The 12,343-nt window shown below is 43.1% G+C and overlaps 1 protein-coding gene across 4 annotated transcripts in view; it reads right to left on the reverse strand.

Moving 5' to 3' along the window:
• The window catches only part of nf1a (neurofibromin 1a), a 261,091-nt gene that overhangs the window by 10,985 nt on the left and 237,763 nt on the right, over positions 1 to 12,343 (reverse strand). For all 4 annotated transcript variants that reach the window (XM_061826400.1, XM_061826398.1, XM_061826399.1 and 1 more), the window contains 7 exons: positions 10,542 to 10,702; positions 10,333 to 10,455; positions 10,138 to 10,256; positions 9,948 to 10,048; positions 1,397 to 1,539; positions 939 to 985; positions 27 to 243 (listed from right to left, as the gene is read on the reverse strand). In XM_061826400.1, the coding sequence (XP_061682384.1) occupies positions 27 to 243; positions 939 to 985; positions 1,397 to 1,539; positions 9,948 to 10,048; positions 10,138 to 10,256; positions 10,333 to 10,455; positions 10,542 to 10,702 (911 nt within the window). The remainder of the gene's footprint in view (positions 1 to 26; positions 244 to 938; positions 986 to 1,396; positions 1,540 to 9,947; positions 10,049 to 10,137; positions 10,257 to 10,332; positions 10,456 to 10,541; positions 10,703 to 12,343) is intronic.

Below are 12,343 nucleotides of genomic sequence, written 5' to 3' on the forward strand. Positions count from 1 at the left end.
GAAAAATAGCATAAGCACGCGTATACCTGGTGAGTGCTGCGAGGTGGCCAGTGAGGTCATGGAGTTAGACAAGTTGAGGTTGGCAGTGATACTGAGCTGGCTCTGGCTGGTGGGGGGATAAGGGGAAGTGGGTGTTCGGAGTTGTTCCTCCCCTCGCTCTTCCTCAGCTGCAGGCAAGTAGCTGTCAATCAATGCCTCTAAGAACTTGACGATCAGCTCGGCATAGTCTGGAATTTGAGTTTGCTGTGTGGTGGAGATGCATGAGAGCAGAGCACTTTGTTAATGGGATTAAGGATTGGTCAGTCCATCCTGTTCAGGAAGCCTTTTCATCAGTTTATCACTCCTATGATCAAGTTGAAGGGGAACCACACTCCTAATTTTCAAGAATACATCACAACTGCTCTCATGCACGTCACGAGACCAAGCTCGGAAAACAGTTAGCCGACTCCCTGTGGATGGTGCAATAACGAGTATGACTACGGGTTCATGACTTGTTGGTTTGAACAAAATCTTAGCAATTTTAGATCCAAACCATTATGTCGTTTGCAATGCAAGGGCAAGAACAGTTGTAAAATGTTTTCTGAGGAGAGGGCATTATCGTCCAACATGGCAGCCCCCAAGATGGATACAAAACGAAAAATCAATCTGTTCAATTCTTATTCCACAAACGCAAATTTATTCAGAATATTTTATTGAGACAAGTCGGGGCATGTATAACAAAATCATGCATAAAATATTTTGGGTATAGTTCCCCTTTAAGATCTTAAAAATCAAAATAGTTTCAATTATTATAACAGGTTTTTCCAGATTTAATGTATGTGCCCCTCAAAGTTTTAAATGCATCCTCGGTAATTAATTTGCTTTGATAAAGCAAGCAAAACCAATTGTAGTAAATGTTAGTTTAAGTCAAAATACAGTATCACAAGATTCCTCCTTACCTTTGAGAAAGGTCCAGCAAATCTCCATAGTCCATTAAAGCCAAAGCCTGTTCAATGAAAAGAGATCAGCTATGTATGGGAGTAAGTCATGGAAGTCATTAAAAAGGAATAAAATACATAGTGTACAGCACTACTATACATTACTCTAAGTTTAAAATGTGTTTTAGACTATAGAAAGTTTTTGAGACTATAGAAAACTTCAATAGGAGTGTGGTGAAGATTAAGAGTTTGTGTGTTCATACAGTTTTAAAATTTGTATAAATAATACTAAAAAAATATGGCCGATACGATGGCATTTACTGTGCGGTGGTCCAGAACCTAACTACTGTGACAAACAAGGGTTACTGTACTTTGTATTCTCCTCACTACATATTTTGAACAATGCCACTTCATAACGAATAGCAGAGATGAACACATGAAGCTAGTAAAACCAAAATTAAGCCAACCATTAATCTTACTTTGTAAATAGGAGGGTTGATACTGTGGTGGAGACTCCTCATGAAACACAACACTCTGGACGATGCCATGTACAGGGTTCAGAAGGTTAGTGTCCTGGCACATGGACAGCACAGTGTTGATCTTTGAGTCCAGCAAGTTGTGACTGAGAAGGACAAAAAAAAAAAAAATGTTTTCACCAGGTTACCGTCACACACTCAATGCTCAAAAATGATCAGACCCCAAGATTTCTCTTTTACTTGTCAACTTAATTTTCTTCTGAACTTTTCCCCGATTCCATACATACATCAAATTTAAATTAACACAATGACAGCTAATTGTGACCAAATAGCATTCTTTATTTCTAACTCACATGATTCGCCAGTGTGTAAAATTGCCACAGAATACTGCTAAGTACTGGTGAATAGGAATTACTATAAGTCACATTTTATTTGCCGAAGTATCAGTAGCTGGAGAAGTATTCCAGCTCCTCTTCCAGACCTGAAAGTGGAAGCAATCCACAGTCATTCCCATCCCCAAGAAGTGCCCAACTCTTCTTCTTTTCCTTTCGGCTTGTCCCATTAGGGGTCGCCACAGCACGTCATCTTTTTCCATTTAAGTCTATCTGCTGCAACTTCCTCTCGAACACCAACTGCCTAATGTCTTCCCTCACAACATCCAACCTCTTTGGTTTTTCTTTTGCTCTTTTGCCTGGTAGCCTTATCCTCTACACCCTTCTACAAATATACTTACTCTGTCGCATTTGGACATGTCCAAACCAAAGTCTGCTCTCTCGAACCTTGTCTCCAAAAGATCCAACTTCGGCTGTCCCTCTAATGAGCACATTCCTAAACCTATCCGACCTGCTCACTCGAAGAGAGAAGCTTAATATCTTCATTTCTGCCACCTCCAGCTCTGCTTCTTGTTATCTCTTCAGTACCACGGTTTTTTATCTGTACATCATGCCGGGTGAAGTGTATCTCTTATTATTGATGTGTATGTCTTTATTGATGCATATCTTTTGCTCATACATGCCAAATCATCAGTTAACCTTACTGGAGAGACAAGGGCATAGGAATGTGCCAGTTATTACTAGCTTAGTCATTATGATGACAATCGTTTGTAATGCTCTTATTTTATGATGCAGTTCTCTTGTGATGCTCTTTATTTTCCTTTTATACGTTTGTGTTGCGGACCCTGCTGATAGTAGGGAAATGCTGTAAGTCCTCTCTATCTTTACACTTCTGATCTGCTACAGCCATTGTCTGTCACTCATTTGTGCCCAGAATATTCTGTAAGTTAAAAGCTTCGAAGAAACTGTTCATCTCCAGCCTGTATTTGGATAACCAACATTCTCACTACCCGAAATTAAACGAACACGCGGGGGGGAAAAAGCGTCCTCCAACAATTGGTGACCCCGACGTGATTTCGGACTGAGGTGTTGGTTGACAGACAGAACATCGGCAGGCCAACAATTGACAAGGTGAGAGGACATTTATCCTCCAAAAGTGATCTGTTTGTTAACTGGTGTTGAGGTCCGTGTCACGTTTGAATTTGTGTCAGTGTGAAATTAGTTTCTGGCTAGTTGAACAGTGGGGAAATTGTAGATGGTATAGTCCTGGGTTAGAGGCCCTGGTGGGAGACCGTCACGTCCCACCTAAATGGTTGAAAAACCGTGTGTGGGCGTACCACTCTAAAAAGGGTTTAGAAGTGCCCTGTGATCGGAGGTTGTGCCGACACAAAAAGGTTGTAAATCCGTGACAGGCAGACAGACAGACCACTGGGTTGAAGCGAGTCCAAAACTTTCTGAACAGAGAGGTTGTCTCATTCTTTTCGGAGAATCCTAGAGACTAGAATTTCTCATTTGAAATCAAAGGACAAAGTGTGCACTATAAAAAATTGAGAAGAATAACCCGGATGAACAGAAGTTGAGAAGAATTACCCGGATGAACAGTGAATTGCGCAATTGTAATTTTATTTTAGGAGAGGTTGTTTTGTTCTTTCAAGAATCCTAGAAACTAGAATTTCTCAAATAAAATAAGATTTTAGAGTACTTTTGAGAAAAAATAAAAAAATAAAGTGCTTTTGCTAAATTAAGGTTTGAGTACTTTTGTTTGTGTGGCATCGAGTACTTCTGAGAAAATAAAGGGGTTCGACCACTTTTGATAAAAGACGATTTAAATCAAAATGCAGGGAGGGTTTGATAGGGAAAGTGAGTGGTTAGATATGCGGCAAATACCAAACCATTCTGAACAAGTGGTGCTAAGTGAACATGTGAGGAATGCATGTGATGTGTGTGTTAGATGATTGCCTGAAAAGGAACGAGAGAATGAGAAAGAACAGTTGAAAGAATGGATGAGGAAATTTTGTGAGAATGGATGGTTTCCTCCAATGTCTTTAACTGCGTGTTTGGTGACATTAATGAGGGAAACAGAAAAAGCTTGTGCCAAAAGAGCGGAAGCTCTCAAATTGGAAGTAGAAAAAACTAACAGGTTGTCTCCAAAAGGTAGAAAGGTGAGAGAGAATGCTGAGAAAGTTTTGGAAATGAAAGCGAGAGCAAGGATGATGGTGATGGGATGTGCGTTAAAGTTGTCCCGTTTGGCTGTCAAGGAAGAGAGTGTTGGTCTGGTACCTTCAACACCCAAAGTGCCCTCCGCGCCGCCTCCTTACTTGGAGGAGAAACATATTTTGGCGTTGTCTCCAAATGACCCATGTTACCGTGAAACCAGGAAATTTCAGGCTCCAGTGTTGAATGTAACTGCCGGTCGACTTGAAGTAGATGTAGATGATCAAACGTCTCTCACTCATTCACAACAAACATCAAACATGAATACAGTTGCAGTAACTCTGGCTGCTGGAGTGACCGCTGCTATTAAAGAACTAGAAGGAAAATTGGACAAAGTTGTAGATTTGAGAGCCGACCCATTTACACGTTTGAATCAGCTCGGAATGTACAAGGCGGAATTAAATAGACACCAAGAGGTTCTACAAAATATTAGAGATCAACTTGAGAGAATCACCACTGAACATGAAGACAGAGAGATCGCTGAAGCGGAAGAGAGAACAGGAATTTGCTGTCTATGCTGGTAGAGGCCATTCAAGTGGGGAAGTGGAAAACAGGTTGTGCATTGATCAGTTACTGAACCAAGTAACAGAATTAAAGTCTCATGTCCAGAATCTTTCAGGTGCCCACCACAACTCTGTTCTGGATCAAACCGGAGGTCCTGAAGACCACGAGAAATCTTCTGAAGGTCCAGCTTCTCCTCATCGGCCTGTGACTCGTTCCCAAATCTCACAGGCTCCCATGTTGACCAAAGTTGATCCGGATACTGGTAACTCTGCTATGTTTTACAAACCTTTCTCTCCCACTGATGTGAGTGTGCTGATGCAGAAACTTCAACCTATGTGGTCTGGTGGTGTAAATTGGCTTCAAGCAGTACAGAGAGCGGTTACAGGACAAATGTTAACAGCAGGTGATATCCGTGTCCTCCTTACACAATCATGTCTGCTTTCACAGTTGAATACTCTGATGCAAAATTCAGGTTTTTCTTCTCTCCCCGATCATCAGGCTCTTACACGAGAAAATTATTTGACCTTGTCTACAGCACTGGACGCTTTGTTTCCACTTCCCGAGTGTGTTATCTCAGATATGGTGTTTGCTCCTAAAGCAGATGAGGAGGCCGCGGGTTTTGTTGACCGTGCCCTCACTGACTATTCTCTGAAAACAGGACACGCTCCTACAGCCTCTGGCTTGCACTTGCAAGTGTTCCGAGCAGCCATTTTGAAGGGTGTTCCCAAGTCTGTGGCGCAGGTCATGGAGCCCAATCCAGACCTTCCTGGTGCTGAGGTTGACCGGTGGTTGTCACATCTTAAACATCATTTGATGAGATATGCAAAAGAGAAATAATGTAAGGTAGACAAACACAAAAATACAGAAACACAACTTGCTATGTTGCAGTTGCAATCAGGAAGAAGCCACTCATGCTGTGATCTCATCTCCCTCTGTCGGTTCCGAGTGCATGATGTATCAAGCAGGTTCATTCATAGGTTGAGGTGCGCCCCCTGGTGGCCGTGACGTGCTTCAATTGTGGACGGCCTGGTCATTGGGCCCGCGCTTGCAGACAGCGACCTCAAGTGTCCGGATGGAGAGGCAGAGGCCAACAACCTGCACGTGGCTACAATCGACGAGGTTACAACCAATCCCGAGAGAGAGGACATCTTACACAGCACCAGCAGTGACCGCAGCAGCAACAGGGATATCCCTCAGTGCCAAACCAACAGTATCTACCGCCCTCTGGTGGACAGTTTCCGCAATGATGGTGCCCTGAATTCACATGTTTAAGGCCTGCAGGAGGCTTTGATGATCCTGACGGTAGGAGGATTAACTTTATCATTTATAGTCGACACAGGAGCTTGGCATTCGACTATCACAGCCCTGCCACCTGATACCTCTCTTACCAGGAAAACCATCTCATTTGTTGGATTCAAGGGTGAAAAAACTGCCCTGCAATTGACAACTCCACTGACTGTTCAATCTTTTTCACAGACTTTTTTGCATTCTTTTGTTTGCACCTAACTGTCCAGTCAACCTTTTGGGCAGAGATCTCATCCGTACTGCTGCTCTGCCGCCTCTGCCTTCGGTGCCACTTCCCAGTTTCCGCATGTTGAACAACGCCCTGTGGCATGCGCCACTGCAGACATCTATTGGGCAAGAGTGGATATTGACTCCAGTGGTTGGCTCCAGCCTGAGCACTTTTGGACTCTCTGGTCACCTTGGGTTTGTTATCTCAGATCTTATGATATGGTAACTGAATGTATGGATTGCACTCTGTACTATGACAGATCAGTAGAAGAGATCTATAGCGAGGCATTTCAGGACATCGAAAACAACAATTGGGAATTGAACATGGGTGATTTGTTTGTGGGCAAACCAGGTGTTGCCTTCTCGGTGTTCTTGACTCCTGAACAACTCGAATGGTATAAGATGGCGGATCCTCCGGATCCTTCTATCCCTCCTTGCCACCCACATGTCTCCTTGATGGTTTCGCCTCAGCACACAGCGAAGGATCTTGGTCTGTTTGTCCTGACATCCACACAGGCCACAGATTGGCAATATTCATTTCACTCTTAATTGCTCTATTCCTCATCCCTTGATGCTTATTGGATTCAGTCTAACACATTTTTGCCAACTTCTGTTTTGGAGCACCAGCTTCTGGATAGGCACCATGGACGTGAAACAACCGACAGCGACTTTGCTGGTCAACTTCTTGATTCCCTTCCTGTGTTGCTGTGGTTCACGAATCCCACTGATGTTGGTCTCTGCAATGTCTCACCTGTTGCGTTTCTGATGAAACCAGGACGAATATATGTTCCCCAATACTCTGTAAAAGAGGCTGGGATGGTTGGCATTTCGGACACAATTGACGGCCTGCTCAAAGCAGGGGTGTTATGAGAAATTCCTAAATCTGATAACACACCAATTTTACCCGTTGAAAAGAAAGATACTGGAAAGTTTCGCATGGTCCATGACCTGCAAGGAATTAATCCGTCTGTTTTAACTCCCACTTTGCCAGTCCCGAACCCTCACTCGACGCTGTCCCAAATTACATCAGCCCACACTCATTTCACTTGCATTAACTTGGCTAATGCTTTCTTTTGCATTCCTCTCCATCCCTCAATGAGGCAATTTTTTGCTTTCACTTGGAATGGTGTTTGTTACTCCTACAATCGTCCTCAAGGTTTTGTCCTTTCCCCGGACTCTTCAACAACTGTCTTCGTCAGTTGCTGTCTCCGCCTGAATTGCCTAATGGAGTTCTCCTGGTGCAGAATGTGGAGGACCTCTTGCTGGCAGCTCCATCTGAAACTTCTTGTCTTGAAGCCACCAGGTCTTTGCTCTCTCATTTGGCCTCTGTTGGCCTGAACTCACTCACCCGCTCCGACAGATGGTAAATGACCAGGATATGTGGAAACTATCTAATATTCTTTGTTGGACTACGGAAGCAGATACTTCCTTCATTTCCTTGAAACAGCATCTTTCCACTGCTGCCGCTCTTGCAATTCCTGATTACAACCACATGTTTTATCTAGACGCATCTGAAAAGGCCAGCAGTTTGTCTGCTGCCCTTTATCAGAAGGGGGAAGGAGGAAGTCGACAAGTCTGTCTGTATGCATTCACTCTATTGGAAAAATACCAGCAAAGACATCCAATTTGTGCTGCTTTCGCATCTGCTCTAGTCAGAGTTCAACACTGGCTTTACTGTTTTATAAACTTTGCTCATCATAGACTCTTCTGTCACATAACACACCAGACACCTTCCACCAGATGGGCCAACCTGCTTGGACCCGTTTCTTCACTTCCTTACCACACTCACCATTTCTCTGGATAATCTTCACTCACTGCAGATCATGTCATCTGCAAACATCACGGTCCAAGGGGATTCCAGTCTAACCTCATCTGTCAGCCTATCCATTACCACCACAAACAGGAAGAGGCTCAGAGCTGATCCCTGATACAGTCCCACCTCTACCTTATATTCTTCTGTCACACCTTCGGCACACCTCACCACACCAGACTTACGCATGCAGGACCACAGTTCCTATCTTGGAACTCTGTCATAGGCTTTTTCTAGCTCCACAAACACACAATATAGCTCCTTCTGACCTCTGTACTTTTCCCCTCACATCCTTCAGGCAAATAATGCATCTGTGGTACTCTTTCTAGGCATGTAACAATGCCGTTGCTCGCAGATAATTACTTCTGTCCTAAGAGTAGCCGCCACTATTGTTTCCCATAACTTCATTGTGCAGCTCAACAACTTTATTTCTCTGTAGTTCCTAGAGCTCTGAAAATCGCCTAAATTCTTAAAAATGGGAACGAGCACTTTTCCTCCATTTTTCAGGAATCTTCTCGCCGCTAGTATTCTGTTGAATCAGTAGGTCAAAAACTCCACAGCCACCTCTCCAAATTGCTTCCATACCTCCACAGGTATGTCATCAGGACCAACTGCTTTTGCATTTTTCATCCTCTGTCGTGCCTTTCTAACTTCCCCCTTACAAATCATTACCCCTTCCTAGTCCATCAGACTTACTTGTTCTACCCTTCCTTCTCTCTCATTTTCTTTATTCATCAACTTGTCAAAGTATTCTTTTCATCTATTTAGGACATCGCTGGCAGGAGTAAACACATTTCCATATCTATCTTTAATCACCCTTACCTGCTGCACATCTTTCCCATCTCTATCCCTCTGTCTGGCCAACCTGGAGAGATCATTTTCTCCTCTTTGGTGTCCAACCTGGTGTACATGTTATCATATGCCTCTTGTTTAGCCTTTGCCACCTCCACCTTTGCCCTACGTCGCATCTCAATGTATTCCTATTGTCTCTCCTCAGTCTTCCTTCTTCGCAAACCTCTTTGCTTGTATGACTTCCTGTATTTTGGTGTTCCACCACCAAGTCTCCTTCTCCCCTTTCCTACCAGAAGACACACCAAGTAGTCTCCTGCCTGTCTCTCTGATCACCTCAGCTGTAGTAGTCCAGTCTTCCGGGAGCTCCTCCCTTCCACCGAGAGCCTGTCTCACCTCATTCCAAAAGGCTGCACAACATTCCTTTCTCAGGTTCCACCACATGGTTCTCTGCTCTACCTTTGTCTTCTTAATCTTCCTACCCACCACCAGAGTAATCCTACACACCACCATCCTATGGTGTCGAGCTACACTCTCCCCCATCACTACCTTACAGTCAGTAACCTCCTTCAGATTACATCATCTGTGCGAAATGTAATCCACCTGCATGCACTACCTCAGCTCTTGTCGCTCACCCCATGTTCATGCCTCTTCTGGAAAAACGAAAGTGTTCACTACTACCATTTCCATCCTTTTTGCAAAGTCGACCACCATATGTCCCTCAAAGTTACTTTCCTAGATGCCGTACTTACCCTTTCATTGCCCCCGTTTCCTTCACCAACATATCCATTACAATCTGCACCAAACACAACTCTGTCTCCGTCTGGGATGGTTAGCACTACTTTTAGTTCCTTCCAGAATTTCTCCTTCAACTCTCGGCAACATCGTACCTGTGGGCCATAACCGCTAATCACATTATACATAACACCCTCAATTTCGAGTTTCAGCTTCCTTTCCATGTATTTAGCACATTACTGGCACCAGTAAACACATTTCAATCACTATCCTCAATCGGCATTACCTGCTGCACATCCTTCCCAACTCTATCTCTCTATCTAGCCAAACTGTAGAGCTCCTTTACGCTTTCTTTCGTGTCCAACCTGGTGTACATGTCATATGCCTCTTGTTTAGCCTTCACCACCTCTACCTTTGCCCTACGACAAATTTAAGTGTCTTCCTTTCATCTCTCCTCAGTCAGGAGTTCACGAAGGCAATGCAGAGAAGGTTTAGAAAGTGTGACAGACCTCTGGGGATAACCTTGAATTAAAAAAAAAGTGTTGTTTTAATTTGAAATATATCTTTTGTGAAAGTTTTTAAAATACTTCTTGATGCTTTTTTAGTCTGTCATGATGCAGGTGAAGATGGACCATAAGTGTGTTGTTTTACTACTTACACAACTGGAAAAACCTTTGGGAAGACAACACTAGCTTCAGCCAAGTACTCATAAAGAATTCGCTGATCAAAGTCATCTGTGGTGTATTTGACCTGAGTGGCCTGGTAAAAATGAGACGAAGGAACAGTCAGCCAAAGATTATGTAACAGACACTGCATAGCTAGTAAAGAGTGTGGCTGTGGCTCCTCACCAGCACAGTGAGAAGGAGAGCCTGGATTTTAGGGTCAGTTAGGACTTCCTCGTCCAGCAGAACATTGGACTCAGAGACAGACACTTTGCGAAGGTGGGAGTTTCCAATTCTTTGTGTCTCTGAATGTATTAATCACATGAAATATCAGCAAACCATCAGTGCAACCTAAAGGAAAAGCTCTCTGACGAGACGTACCCATCTCATAATCATTCTCAGCAACCCGCCTCATTTTAGGCGGTGTTGTCATGCCCGATTCCATTTCTGATCTCTTTGGTGCTTTGGAGTCTGATATGAGATGATCAAAGCTCTTCCTGGTGCCTTCAAACCATGCAGCCACAGAAAATTTATTAATTATATAGAATACACAAATTGAATGATCATAGTGTTTTGGGATTAAGTCGTACCCAAAAGCTTCTTTGTAGTAGCTTGTGAAGGCTGACCCATGTCCAAGCTCATTGACTTGCGTGTACGTGGGCTGATCTGACCCACTGTCGGATATTGATGAGCAGAAAGGTAGCGGTCTGAAACCTGAGGGGATGCCCATGGTTGAGTTTCTCGCAGAGTTCTGTGAGAAAGAGGAATAAAAAGGCCAGATCTAATCACAGATCGTTGACATAGAAGGTAATAACCAAATGTCTGTCAGAAATTATGGAATTATACAGTATTTCCAATGCTGTTTAATTGCTTCGCCTCAGAAGTTCAGACAATTAGCAAAGTAAGCAAGTACGTTAAGTAGTATGTTGTCAATCAATAGGAGCCTTTAACAAAGCCGTGTTAATACTTCAAGCCAGGGCTCGAAAATTTGATCAAAATTGTCACATGTGAAAACCTTGTTTCAGTGTGTGGGAGTAAAAATCTAACACATTTTCACGTGTATTTTTTTTAATGCTCCTTGAACAGTTTCAGTCAATCTCCATCACCTGCACACACTCCTTCAGAAAAAAAGATCACTTTCTGGTGAATTGCCAAAACCACACGTGTTAGGCCCCCCCCCCCCCCCCAGCCTGGTCCCCTCAAAGCGCATCCCTACGTCATTCGGCGAGAAGGTACGAATGAAAATGGGGAATTTTCAGTTTGCAGACAGAATTGGTTTCTATTCATAATAATAATAACATGACATCGATCAGTCCACCCCACTTTTAAAATCAGACTATCTTCCTGAAGGTGTTAAAGACGACAAATCCTACAAGCCCAACAAGAAGTTCATGCTATTCTTTTCCACCTGACGCCGAATGGAGGGTGAGAGGCTGCGCTGCAGAACAAAAATTCTTGGAATTCAAAACATTTTTCCTCACAAAATCCATGGATGGCACAGAAGAGATGCTGTGGGAGCAAGATGGGATGTTCATGATGCAATGCAGGAGAACTGGACCAAGTCATCAATGATGAGTTCGATAGTGATGCACCAAAGGTAGCTACGATGGATATTTTTCAGATTGCAGATGAGTCAGATGTTTCTTTTGAAGTCTTGGCCAAGGATGTGTTATGTAGTGGATAAACTGCACTATGCACAAACGTTTTATGCACAAAAAATGTTTAAGTCAAACAGTGTTAGTTTATGTATTTAAGACTGTAATATGTGTTTATCAACAGTATTAACAAAATGTTATGCCATCATTGAGGATTTATTTTAGTTGGTTGAGGGTTTCTGTTCTGACAATGACACGAACTAGGACAAGCATGTCCTGTGGCCTGTCCCGAGATTATATTACCGCCACATCAGCACATACTCAATGATTATTATGAATGACTGTTGTACAGAGAGGTTTTTGAAAAACAATACAAGTACAAACCCAGCATAATATAAATACAGATAATTCCCAATATTTTGAGCATATGGATACCAGCAAATTGGTGGTGCACATTGTACATTGGTAGAAGGATTTTCCAGATTTTTCTAGGTCAACTTTGGGTGTGTGCATTATACTTCAGGACGCATTATACTCGAGAAATTATGGTGATTGTTCTGTTGGATAGCTTTTCACCACACACCAGGCACAACAGACTCAATCATTGGATGCCTGGTGAGAGCAAATCCAAATGAAAGATAGCTTTTGCAATATTGCCTCTCCCCACAGACTTTCCGCGAGCAAACCGTCTTTGATTTCTAGAAACCTCCACTCATTTTTGGACGTTCATCTGAGTCCAATTCCGAGTAAGCATCTTTCCTTTTCAAAAACCTCTCCATCACTGGACAGCTTTGCTA

Source organism: Syngnathoides biaculeatus, chromosome 8 (assembly GCF_019802595.1).
Source record: "Syngnathoides biaculeatus isolate LvHL_M chromosome 8, ASM1980259v1, whole genome shotgun sequence".
NCBI lineage: Eukaryota > Metazoa > Chordata > Actinopteri > Syngnathiformes > Syngnathidae > Syngnathoides > Syngnathoides biaculeatus.